The sequence below is a fragment of the Anolis carolinensis genome, unplaced genomic scaffold, assembly GCF_035594765.1.
Source record: "Anolis carolinensis isolate JA03-04 unplaced genomic scaffold, rAnoCar3.1.pri scaffold_13, whole genome shotgun sequence".
Taxonomy (NCBI): Eukaryota; Metazoa; Chordata; class Lepidosauria; order Squamata; family Dactyloidae; genus Anolis; species Anolis carolinensis.
In genome coordinates, this window is record NW_026943824.1 from 16,317,212 (window position 1) to 16,331,125 (window position 13,914).

A 13,914-nucleotide genomic window follows, 5' to 3' on the forward strand; every position below is an offset into this window, starting at 1 on the left:
AGACTTTGCCTCCAAGGATGGAATGGTTAGGCATCTTTATTCTTTAAAATATTTTTTATTGTGATTATCCATGAGAACAAAAAGTCGGAGTACAAAAGAGTCAGAAAATATAACGGAAAAGAGATAGAGAAGAAAAAAGAAAAAAAAGTGTGTATGTGTGTGTGTGTGTATATCTATACAGTAGAGTCTCGCTTATCCAACGTAAATGGGCCGGCAGAATGTTGGATAAGCGAATATGTTGGATAATAAGGAGAGATTAAGAAAAAGCCTATTAAACATCAAATTAGGTTATGATTTTACAAACTAAGCACCAAAAACATCATGTTATACAACAAATTGGACAGAAAAAGTAGTTCAATACGCAGTAATGCTATGTTGTAATTACTGTATTTACGAATTTAGCACCAAAATATCACGATGTATTGAAAACATTGACTACAAAAATGCGTTGGATAATCCAGAACGTTGGATAAGCGAGTGTTGGATAAGTGAGATTCTACGCATTTTTGTAGTCAGTGTTTTCAATATCTATATATATAAAAGGGTAATGAAATTTCGGCCTAGGACAAAGCAACACATCCCAGAAACACTAAACTTGGCAGCACAACCCCTCATCCATGCCTCTACGTTCATACAACAAAAAGAAAAGAAAAATAAAGTCCTAATTAGAGGGAGAGGAAGAATTGTTTTTATCCAATTGTTGCCAGTTAGAAGGTTAAGCTCCGCCCACTTGGTCTCCTAGCAACCCACTCAACCCAGGGGACAGGCAGAGTTAGGCCTCACTTAGGCCTCTTCCACACTGCCTGTAAAATACAGATTATCAGATTTGAACTGGATTATATGGCAGTGTAGACTCAAGGCCCTTTCACACAGCTATATCACCCATTTATAATCTTATATTATCTGCTTTGAACTGGATTATCTTGACTCCACACTGCCATATAATCCACTTCAGTGTACAGTCGGACACAACTGGACTTAATGTCAGGGGAAAACCTTTACCCTTTACCTTAACTACCACCAATTCCTCAATACTTTATTCCCCATACCACCAGACTTCGCCACAGCAATGCGTGGCCGGGGACAGCTAGTCTATCTATATAAAAGGGTAATGAAATTTCGGCCTAGGACAAAACAACAAAACTACACATCCCAGAAACACTACACTTGGCAGCACAACCCCTCATCCATGCCTCTACGTTCATACAACAAAAAGCTCCAGCTACTCCAGAAAACGGCCAGGCTTTGAGACTGCAAGGCTATTCACTGCTATTCCACCTGGCCAACAAAGGATTCCCATAAGCCACAGCAACGCGTGGCTGGGCAAAGCTAGTATATATTTATACGGTATATATATACAGTATACATATGTGTGTGTGTATGTATATATATAGGTAAAAGGTAAAGGTTTCCCCTGATGTTAAGTCCAGTTGTGTCCGACTCTGGGGGTTGGTGCTCATCTCCATTTCTAAGTCAAAGAGCCGGCGTTGTCCGTAGACACCTCCAAGGTCATGTGGCATGACTGCATGGAGCGCCGTTACCTTCCCGCCGGAGCAGTACCTATTGATCTACTCACATAATAATAATAGTAATAATAATAATAATAATACAGTAGAATCTCACTTATCCAACACTCGCTTATCCAACGTTCTGGATTATCCAACGCATTTTTGTAGTCAATGTTTTCAGTACATCGTGATATTTTGGTGCTAAATTCGTAAATACAGTAATTACTACATAGCATTACTGTATATTGAACTACTTTTTCTGTCCAATTTGTTGTATAACATGATGTTTTGGTGCTTAGTTTGTAAAATCATAACCTAATTTGATGTTTAATAGGCTTTTTCTTAATCTCTCCTTATTATCCAACATATTCGCTTATCCAACATTCTGCCGGCCCATTTACGTTGGATAAGCGAGACTCTACTGTAATAATAATAATTTATTTCTTATATGCCACCTCCATCTCCCCGAGGGGACTCGGGGCGGCTCACATGGGAACAAAGCCCTAAAAACAACAACTGACATAGACATATAATAGTACAAGTTGCAACATTAAAATCCATAGCAAAAGCAAAACGATTTTAAAAACTTAAATAACCAGATATTAAAGCAGTTAGGCAAGGGAGTGGGGCTGTTTAGTTTCGAACTGCTAGGTTGCCAGAAGCTGGGGCCAACAGCGGGAGCTCACGCCGCTCCCCAGATTAGAACCTGCGACCTTTCAGTAAGCAAATTCAGCAGCTCAGTGCTTTAACATGCTGCGCCATCAGGGGCTACTATTTTACATGTGGATTAATAGGTGAGGGAATAGGGCTGAAGTTGTTAAAAAAGGTATGGGAAGAAGATCGAGGACTGACGGAGCTTGATTGGAAAGGCGTTCTAAAGTGGAGAGTGCACATTTATTATTTTTCTCTATTATTATTGGTATTATTACATTTATTATTTTAATCTGTTTATTATTACTACTATATTTATTATTTTACTCTATTTATTATAATTATTACATTTATTATTTTACTCTATTAATATTGTTACTATTACATTTATTTTACTGTATTTTTATTATTAATACATTTATTATTTCACTCTGATATGATTGTTACATTTATTATTTTACTCCATTTATTTTTACATTTATTTTGCTGCATTTATTAGTATTATTACACTTATTATTTTACTCTACTATTATTATTATTATTAAAAGGATATATAAGCACATTTACATTGACGAAGATGAAACTAATGATTTAACCAGAGTTGGATAGTTTTATCTTAAATTAGTTTTATGTAAATATTCAAAAATATTTAACCTGCTGATGCCTCAATTAATGCAGTTTTATTAGTATCTATTTTTATTTCTGAAATTTACTAGTCTTGGCTTATACTTGAGTCAATGTTTTCCCAGTTTTTTGCGGTAAAATTAGGAGCCTCGGCTTATATTCGGGTCGGTTTATACTCAAGTATATACTGTATTATTATTATTATTATTATTATTATTATTGACACAACGATGTTGTATGACACAGCAAACAAGATAGATATGCTGGATTTCGTTTCACAAAACCACAAGTCGAACACTTCCCAAGTGTCTAGGACTGTGTGATGTATTTTCGGATGATGCGTGCAGATCCCAGCAGGGTGGCCTTTTGCAGTTGGCAGATCGTAATTTTGTCAATGTCTTTTGTTTCCAAATGCCGGCTGAGATCTTTTGGCACGGCACCCAGTGTGCCCATCACCACTGGGACCACCTGCACTGGTTTCTGCCAGAGTCTTTGAAGTTCAATCTTGAGGTCCTGAGAGCGGCTGAGTTTTTCCTGTTGTTTTTCGTCAATGCGACTGTCACCTGGGATGGCGACATCAATGATCCAAACCTTTTTCTTTTCCACAACTGTGAGGTCTGGTGTGTTGTGTTCCAGAACTTTGTCAGTCTGGATTCGGAAGTCCCACAGTATCTTTGCGTGTTCATTTTCCACGACCTTTGCTGGTTTGTGATCCCACCAGTTCTTTGCTGCTGGCAGGTGGTACTTGATGCATAAGTTCCAATGGATCATTTGGGCCACACAGTTGTGCCTCTGTTTGTAGTCTGTCTGTGCAATTTTCTTACAATCAAACTGGTTGGAAGCAAAACTTGGTGATCTAAAGAGCTACAGTTTTGGCTTGTATGGTCGTGCTGAGTGCAAGATAATTTCATTCCGTTTCCCGTCAAGCATTGGGTTTTTTAAAAACCAAGGACAGCATTTCATTCTTTGAAACTAGTCCGTTGGAACTGAAGCAAGAGAATGAGTGGCTACCAAAGGGGTTTTGAGCGTTGCATCTTCTCCCCCCAAATTCCTCTGTATTAATCAGGTTTCTTGGGCCTTGTCAATGTTATTAATGCCTCTCCGCAACTGGCGGCTAAGTCATGTCTGCAGAAGACACGCTGCATATCAATTCCTTTGCAGACAAAGCCCCGGAGACTGCAATTCAAATGGGAAAATGCAATGAGAGGGGGACAGGCCTGGTCTGGAGGTGAGCAGACGAGTCGCAGAGAGCGCATTCCAGTTTGAGAAATGCGCCCGCCCTGGCAACCCGAGGCAAACACTCCTGATCTCTGACCCCTTCCCACAGCTGGACCGGGACCCTCGGAGCAGACCTGCCTCACGCCATGAGAAGCAGCGCCAATCTCGTGCTTCTCTCCCAGCAAAAAAAAAACCCCTGAACATCTGCTTCACGAAGCCCAAAGAAGAACTACTCCAAGGTGGAGCATATTTGTTTTGAGAAGGCCATGGGGTCCGGGGGTAATGGGGAGGAGGAGGAGGAGGAATCCTCGGCTTCCCTGCTCCACTTAGAAGCACCAGGCACTTATTTTAGGTGGCGCATAGGAAACCCACCACCCGCTTGAAGTCTCCGCTGGTTTTTGCAAATGGCAAGACCTCGGAGGTGTCTTTAAAAGGGAGGCAGATGGAGAGGGACAGCTCGGCTTCTCCTTAGCCATGAAGTGCTTTCTTTTCTTTTCTTTCCCTCCTTCCTTTCCTTCTTTCGTTCATTCTTTCCTTCCCTTCCTTTCTTCCTTCTTTCCTTTTTTCCTTCCTTCCTCCCTTCCCTTCTACCTTCCTTCCTTCCCTCCCTCCCTCCTTCTTTCCTTTCTTCCTTCTTTCCTTTTCCTTCCTTCCTTTCCTTCATTCTTTCCCTCCTTTCCTCCCTCCTTTTCTTTCCTTCCTTCCTTCTTTCCTTTCTTCCTTCTTTCCTTTTCCTTCCTTCCTTTCCTTCATTCTTTCCTTCCTTTCCTCCCTCCTTCTTTTCTTTTCTTTCCTTCCTTCTTTCTTTCTTTCCTTCTTTCCTTTCTTCCTTCTTTCCTTTTCCTTCCTTTCCTTCCTTCATTCTTTCCTTCCCTTCCTCCTTATTTCCTTTCTTCCTTCTTTCCTTTTCCTTCCTTCCTTCCCTTCATTCTTTCCTTCCTTCCCTCCCTCCTTCTTTTCTTTCTTCCTTCTTTCCTTTTCTTTCCTTCCTTTCCTCCCTCCTTCTTTTCTTTCCTTCCTTCCTTCCTTCTTTCCTTCCTTCTTTCCTTTCTTCCTTCTTTCCTTTTCCTTCCTTCCCTTCATTCTTTCCTTCCTTCCCTTCCTCCTTCTTTCCTTTTCCTTCCTTCCCTTCATTCCTTTCTTCCTTCTTTCCTTTTCCTTCCTTCCTTCCCTTCATTCTTTCCTTCCTTCCCTCCCTCCTTCTTTTCTTTCTTCCTTCTTTCCTTTTCTTTCCTTCCTTCCCTCCCTCCTTCTTTTCTTTCTTCCTTCTTTCCTTTTCTTTCCTTGCTTCATTCCTTCCTTCCTTCCTTTCTTCCTTCTTTCCTTCCTTCCTTCCTTCCTTCCTTTCTTCCTTCTTTCCTTTCTTCCTTCCTTCTTTCCTTTCTTCCTCCCTCCCTCCCTCCCTTTCTTGCCCAAGGAGCCAAGAAGCTGTCAGAAATGACTAATACTTCACTTGAATAAGTAGGTAAAGGTAAAGGTTTTCCCCTGACGTTAAGTCCAGTCGTGTCCGACTCTGGGGGTTGGTGCTCATCTCCATTTCTAAGCCCAAGAGCCGGCATTGTCCATAGACACCTCCAAAGTCATATGGCCATAGGCATGACTGCATGGAGTGCCGTTACCTTCCCGCCGGAGCAGTACCTATTGATCTACTCACACTCTGGGGGTTGGTGCTCATCTCCATTTCTAAGCCCAAGAGCCGGCGTTGTCTGTAGACACCTCCAAAGTCATATGGCCATAGGCATGACTGCATGGAGTGCCGTTACCTTCCCGCCGGAGCAGTACCTATTGATCTACTCACACTCTGGGGGTTGGTGCTCATCTCCATTTCTAAGCCCAAGAGCCGGCATTGTCCATAGACACCTCCAAAGTCATATGGCCATAGGCATGACTGCATGGAGTGCCGTTACCTTCCCGCCGGAGCAGTACCTATTGATCTACTCACACTCTGGGGGTTGGTGCTCATCTCCATTTCTAAGCCCAAGAGCCGGCGTTGTCCATAGACACCTCCAAAGTCATGTGGCCATAGGCATGACTGCATGGAGCGCCGTCACCTTCCCGCCGGAGCGGTACCTATTGATCTACTCACACTCTGGGGGTTGGTGCTCATCTCCATTTCTAAGCCGAAGAGCCAGCGTTGTCCGTAGACACCTCCAAGTTCATGTGGCCAGCATGACTGCATGTAACACTGTTACCTTCCCGCCGGAGTAGTACCTATTGATCTACTCACATTTGCATGTTTTCGAACTGTTAGGTTGGCAGAAGCTGGGGCTAACAGCGGGCGCTCACTCAGCTCCCCGGATTCGAACCTGCGACCTTTCGGTCTGCAAGTTCAGCAGCTCAGCGCTTTAACACGCTGTGCCTTCGGGGACTCCACTTGAATATAGCGGCCAAATTAGAGGCTGAGAACCAGAGCAAACCAGATCCACATAAAGGCCGACGTTTTCTTCTTCTTATATAACATCCTCTCACCTGGCATTCTTCTATACCTATGGACCAGCAGAAAACTAGTGAAGATTTTAAATCAGAATTTTGTCAGCTCCAAGGTAGGGGATAAGAGAATGCTAACCGCTACCATTGCAAACGGATGGGGATCGTTTTTTATTTTATTTTAACCTGAGCAAACTCACCGCTTCAAAGTCAAAGCAGCTCTCTTCTAAAGGAAGTTTGCCATGCCATCTTCTGGCAATAGAGATTTACTGCATCGCACAGAAAGAGAGATCGCACAGAGCTCAATATAAAGCATCATCTCATCAGGCTGTCATGAGCCTCAGCAAACATATAGTTTTAAGAGACTGACAAACATGGCAGGGAACAGACTACACCAGGCATTGACGGCAGCACTTAATCATCTACCTTTTTTTACAATATTCACTCACTGCACTTTACCCAGTTCATTTTATTCTACTGGGCGCCAAATCCATGTTTTTACTATGATTGTCTTTTAATATTTTTATTATGTGTAGAGTGTTAATTTAATTTCTGTCTGTATTTTCTGATGTTATTTTATTTTGGTTTGCTGTTTTATGTAAGCCGCCCCGAGTCCCTTCGGGGAGATGGAGGCAGCGTATAAAAATAAAGTATTATTATTATTATTATTATTATTATTATTATTTGAAACGAAACAAGATGAGTCACATCAGACACTCTGCCGGCTGTTGTATTGGATCACACGTCAGACACTTCCCAAGTGTCTAGGACTATTATTATTATTATTATTATTATTATTATTATTATTAACACAAGATAAGTCCACAGCAGACACTCTGCTGGCTGTTGTATTGGATCACACGTCAGACTACTACTACTACTACTACTATTATTATTATTATTATTATTATTATTATTATTATTATTATTATTATCACAAGATAAGTCCACCGCAGACACTCTGCTGGCTGTTGTATTGGATCACACATCAGATTATTATTATCATTATTATTATTATTATTATTATAATTAGAAACACAACAAGATGAGTCCACAGCAGACACTCTGCCGGCTGTTGTATTGGATCACACGTCGGACACTTCCCAAGTGTCTAGGATTATTATCATCATTATTATTATTATTATTATTATTATTATTATTATTATTATTATTATTATTATTATTATTATTATTATTATTATTAGAAACACAACAAGATGAGTCCATAGCAGACACTCTGCCGGCTGTTGTATTGGATCACACGTCGGACACTTATTATTATTATTATTATTATTATTATTATTATGAGCCTCCGGTGGCCTAGGGGATAAAATCCTCGTGACTTGAAGGATGGGTTGCTGACCTGAAAGCTGCCAGGTTCGAATCCCACCCCGGGGAGAGCGTGGATGAGCTCCCTCTATCAGCTCCAGCTCCATGCGGGGACATGAGAGAAGCCTCCCACAAGGATGGTAAAATATCAAAACATCTGGGCGTCCCCTGGGCAACGTCCTTGCAGACGGCCAATTCTTTCACTCCAGAAGCAACTTTGGTTGCTCCTGACACGAAAAAAAATTATTATTATTTAATATACAGGAGCAAATCATAACTCAGTTAATTCACACAAAGGACAATTCACATATACTCTCGCATTCAAAAAGCAATGGCTGGATTGCCAGGAGTCTGCACCCTTGTCCTGAAATCCTACAAAAAGGAAGGAACGTGTGGCATCACAGTTTGTGCAGGCAGGGCAGAAGCAAAAGCACCAACGGTTGTTGTATGTCTTTCGGGCTGTGTGGCCATGTTCCAGAAGTATTCTCTCCTGACGTTTTGCCCACATCTATGGCAGGCATCCTCAGAGGTTGTGAGGTCTATGGAGAAACTAGGTAAGGAAAGGAAAGAATATATATCTGTGTGTAGTCCAAGGTGTGGCAAGAGTCCTTTGTCACTGGGAAGCCAGCATTAGTGTTTCAGTTAATCACCCTAATTAGCATTGGAAAAGTTTTGTCTCTTGCCTGGGAGCATCCTTTGTTCAGTCAAGCCCTCAGAATGTTGATTCCCATCTATTGTTTTGATTTTGGAGTTTTGTAATACTGGTAGCCAGATTTTGTTCATTTTCATGGTTTCTTCCTTTCTGTTGAAGTTGTCCACATGCTTGTGGATTTCAATGGCTTCTCTGTGTAGTCTGACATGATAGTTGTTGGAATGGTCCAGCATTTTTGTGTTCTCAAATAATATTCTGTGTCCAGGCTGGTTCATCAAATGCTGATTTCTCTGGTTGAATTAGTCTGCAGTGCCTTTCATGTTCATTGACTCTTGTTTGGGCGCTGCGTTTCTTTCCTTTCCTTACTTAGTTTCTCCATACCTCACAACCTCTGAGGATGCCTGCCATAGATGTGGGCGAAACGTCAGGAGAGAATACTTCTGGAACATGGCCACACAGCCCGAAAGACATACAACAACCCTGTGATCCCGGCCATGAAAGCCTTCGACAACACAAAAGCACCAACGTTCGTTCACTCACCTCTGTTGGGCCTCCAGATCTTCTCCATGCCATGCCTCATAAGCACGATGCGGGACAGCTCTGTGAAGGACTCGATCACATTGAAGTTGCACAAGGGGCTGACCTCAAAGAACGTCATGCAGTTTTTCTCAGCGTAGGACCGGGCCTGCTCTGTTGGCACCTGCCTCTTAAAGGCCAGGTGAAGCCGGTTTCCAACCAAGATGCGGGGCACACCAGGAGCATGCTTTTAAAGAGAGAACATGGCACATCTTTAAGAACAGTTTCACGGATCTGCAAGTCACCTCCACGACAACTAAATATTTGAAGTGAGTGTCAGAAGACTCTCCTATATTTCCAAAGCTTATCCCTTCCTCAAGCAAAGATCTCACAAAGCTTTGAGTAACAAACATTGTTATTTTCAGTGTAAAGGTTTTACCGTATATACTCGAGTATAAGCCGACCCGAATATAAGCCGAGGCCCCTAATTTTACCACAAAACAACTGGGAAAACATTGACTCTATTATAAGCTGAGGGTGGTAAATTTCAGAAATAAAAATAGATACCAATAAAATTACATTAATTGAGGCATCAGTAGGTTAAATGTTTTTGAATATTTACATCAAGCTCAAATTTAAGATAAGACTGCCCAACTCTGATCAAATCATGATCTGGTTCAAAGCAGATACTGTATATACTCGAGTATAAGCCAACCCAAATATAAGCCGAGGCCCCTAATTTTACCACAAAAAAAACTGGGAAAACATTGACTCTATTATAAGCTGAGGGTGGTAAATTTCAGAAATAAAAATAGATACCAATAAAATTACATTAATTGAGGCATCAGTAGGTTAAATGTTTTTGAATATTTACATAAAGCTCAAATTTAAGATAAGACTGCCCAACTCTGATTAAATAATTATTCTCATCTTCTTCCATCTAAATGTGCTTATGTATCCTTTTAATCTATATATATAAAAGGGTAATGAAATTTCGGCCTAGGACTAAACAACAAAACTACACATCCCAGAAACACTAAACTTGGCAGCACAACCCCTCATCCATGCCTCTACGTTCATACAACAAAAAGAAAAGAAAAATAAAGTCCCAATTAGAGAGAGAGGAATAATTGTTTTTATCCCATTGCTGCCAGTTAGAAGGCTAAGCTCCACCCACTTGGTCTTCTAGCAACCCACTCAGCCCAGGGGATAGGCAGAGTTAGGCCTCACTTAGGCCTCTTCCACACTGCCTATAAAATACAGATTATCGGATTTTAACTGGATTATATGGCAGTGTAGACTCAAGGCCCTTCCACACAGCTATATAACCCATTTATAATGGACTTAATGTAAGGTAAAACCTTTACACTTTACCTTAACTACCACCAATTCCTCAATACTTTATTTCCCATACCACCAGACTTTGCCACAGCAACGCATGGCCGGGCACAGCTAGTAATAATATAATGTAACTAGCTGTGCCCGGCCACGCGTTGCTGTGGCTAGGACTTTATTTTTCTTTTCTTTTTGTTATATGAACGTAGAGGCGTGGATGAGAGGTTGTGCTGTCAATTTTCAAGGTTGTGGGGCATTTAGTTTAGTTGTTTTGTCCGGTGCCGTGATTCCATTACCCTTTTATATATATAGATAAAAATAATCCATGTAATAATAATAATAAATACAGGAAAATAATACAAGTAATAATAAATAGAGTAAAATAATAAATGCAATAATAAAAATAAGATCAGAGTGAAATAATAAATGTATTAATAATAATAAAAAATAGAATAAAATAAATGTAATAGTAGCAACAATAATAGAGAAAAAATAAATATAATAATAACAATAATAATAGAGAAAAAATAATAAATGTACCATATATTCTCGAGAATAAACTGACCCAAATATAAGCCAACTAGGACCCTCCCTCGAGTATAAGCCGAGGGGGGCTTTTTCAGTCTTAAAAAAAGGGCTGAAAAACTAGGCTTATACTCGAGTATATACAGTATTTATTTTATGTCTAAATTGTTATGATTTTATGTGATTATATTGGGCTTGTTCCTCATGTGAGCCTCCCCAAGTCCCCAGCTGGGGAGATGGAGGCGGCATACAAAAATAAATTTTATTATTATTATTATTATTATTATTATTATTTGTAATAATGCGTTTTTAATACTGTTATGTGCTGCATATTGTTGTATTATTTTTGGAAACTGCCCTGAGTCCCTTTTGGGAGATAGGGCGGTATATAAATAAAGTTTTATTTATTATATTTATTTATGTTCCTGTCAGTGTTCAAACTCTCAAGTGTGTTATTCTGATGGCAATGTTTCTGCAAGCTGCAAGGTTTGCTTCAAAGATCTTTATCAGTGTTAGAAATGTAAAAAAAAAATTGAATATAGTAGTAACAAATTATTATATGCAAGGTTCCTGGATGAATGGATTTAAGTATTTATGTTTTAAGTTTTGTATACTGTTTTATTAAGTAATGTGTAATCGTTTTAAATGTGTCATGCTTTATTTTTTGAACTTGTTATTGGCATTGAATTTTGCCAGATTTTGTAAGCCGCCTTGAGTCCCCTTGGGTGAGAAAGGCGGGGTAAAAATGCTGTAAATAAATACATAAATAAATAAAACATTCTAGTTGGGATCCAAAGGACTCCTAATCACATCCTGACTTTTATTTGTGACAATTGGACATCGAACAGCCCGGTCTGAGTTTTGCCCTTCTTACCTCATCTATTTCTTTGATCCATCGGTCAATTCCGTCAAAGGACCAGCGGTTGGTGATGTCATATACCAGGAGGATTCCCTTTGTGGAACAAAACACGGAATGAATGGCTTTCACGTTAAAAGCAAGAATAAATAAACCAAAGAACGACAGAGGTTGCTTTTCTCAAGTTAACTTTTCCCACATGTTATTTCGGTGCTCTGACTCTTAAGATTCCAAACTTTTTAAACAGAGGGCCAGTTCACAATCCTTTGGACTGTGTTGGAGGGCCGGACTAATAATCATAATAATTAATAATAATAACAGCAATAATAATAAAAAGAGGGTTGGAAGAAACCCTTTGGGCCATTGAGTCCAATCCCCTTCTGCCTTTGTGCGCCAAAAACACAAGCAAAGCACCCCTGACAGATGGCCACCCAGCCTCAATGTTAATAATAATAATAATAATAGCAATAATAATAAAAAAGGGTTGGATGAGACCCTTTGGGCCATTGAGTCCAATCCCCTTCTGCCTTTGTGCGCCGAAAACACAAGTAAAGCACCCCTGACAGATGCCCACCCAGCCTCAATGTTAATAATAATAATAATAATAATAATAATAAAGAGGGTTGGAAGAGACCCTTTGGGCCATTAAGTCCAAACCCCGTCTGCCTCTGTGCACCAAAGGCACAAGCAAAGCACCCCTGACAGATGGCCACCCAGCCTCAATGTTAATAATAATAATAATAATAATAATAGCAATAATAAAAAAGGGTTGGAAGAGACCCTTTGGGCCATTGAGTCCAATCCCCTTCTGCCTTTGTGCAACGAAAACAAAGGCAAAGCACCCCCGACAGATGGCCACCCAGCCTCAATGTTAATAATAATAATAATAATAATAATAATAAAGAGGGTTGGAAGAGACCCCTTGGGCCATTGAGTCCAATCCCCTTCTGCCTTTGTGCAACGAAAACACAAGCAAAGCACCCCTGACAGATGGCCACCCAGCCTCAATGTTAATAATAATAATAATAATAATAATAATAATAATAATAATAATAAAGAGGGTTGGAAGAGACCCCTTGGGCCATTTGAGTCCAATCCCCTTCTGCCTTTGTGCACTGAAAGCACAAGCAAAGCACCCCTGACAGATGGCCACCCAGCCCCAACGTTGTTAATAATAATAATAATAATAATAATAATAATAATAATAATAAAAAGGTTTGGATCATTGATGTCGCCATCCCAGGTGACAGTCACATTGATGAAAAAAAACAGGAAAAACTCAGCCGCTATCAGGACCTCAAGATTGAAGTGCAAAGACTCTGGCAGAAACCAGTGCAGGTGGTCCCGGTGGTGATGGGCACACTGGGTGCCGTGCCAAAAGATCTCAGCCGGCATTTGGAAACAATAGACATTGACAAAATTACGATCTGCCAACTGCAAAAGGCCACCCTGCTGGGATCTGCACGCATCATCCGAAAATACATCACACAGTCCTAGACACTTGAGAAGTGTTCGACTTGTGGTTTTGTGATATGAAATCCAGCATATCTATTTTGTTTGCTGTGTCATAATAATAATAATAATAATAATAATAATAATAATAATAATAATAATAAAAGAGGGTTGGAAGAGACCCCTTGGGCCATTGAGTCCAATCCCCTTCTGCCTTTGTGCACTGAAAGCACAAGCAAAGCACCCCTGACAGATGGCCACCCAGCCTTAATGTTGATGATGATAATAATAATAATAATAATAATAATAATAATAATAGGGGTTGTAAGAGAAAAAAGACTCCTTGGGTCATTTAGTCCAACCCCCTTATGCCCTTGTGCCATGGGGGCTGGATAAATGGCTTCGATGGGCCGCATCCGGCCCCCGGGCCTTAGTTTGGGGACCCCTGTTCCAAAGGTTTTGCTTTAAAAGCTGATTCATGAAAGACACCTGCAGCTCTTTGGTTTTACGTAAGCCCACAAGGACTGACCCAGAATACAATCAAAAGCTCTTCCAGCCTTTCTGCAGACTTACAGACCTTAAGAAACTAACGTCATGATATCCAATGGCACCTTTCTGCTAACACATGAACTGGATTGGAGAGAAATAACAGAAGCCAAGCCGTACTCACCTGGGCACCTCTGGAATAAGATCGAAAAATGGTACAAAACCTCCCTTGGCCTGATGTATCCCTGGGAGGAAAAACAAATAATGGAAACTTCATAATGTATCACGCAATTTCCGCAATTACTAACTTCCTTTGGAAGTCGAAAACTTTTTTT

General features: G+C 40.4%; 1 protein-coding gene across 1 annotated transcript in view; it reads right to left on the bottom strand.

Moving 5' to 3' along the window:
• The window catches only part of rab40c (RAB40C, member RAS oncogene family), a 45,414-nt gene that overhangs the window by 2,995 nt on the left and 28,505 nt on the right, over window positions 1–13,914 (bottom strand). Inside the window, exons 4-6 of the mRNA XM_062964216.1 lie at window positions 13,764–13,824; window positions 11,660–11,737; window positions 8,950–9,172 (exon numbers count right to left, since the gene is read on the bottom strand). Coding sequence (XP_062820286.1) covers window positions 8,950–9,172; window positions 11,660–11,737; window positions 13,764–13,824 — 362 coding nt within the window. The remainder of the gene's footprint in view (window positions 1–8,949; window positions 9,173–11,659; window positions 11,738–13,763; window positions 13,825–13,914) is intronic.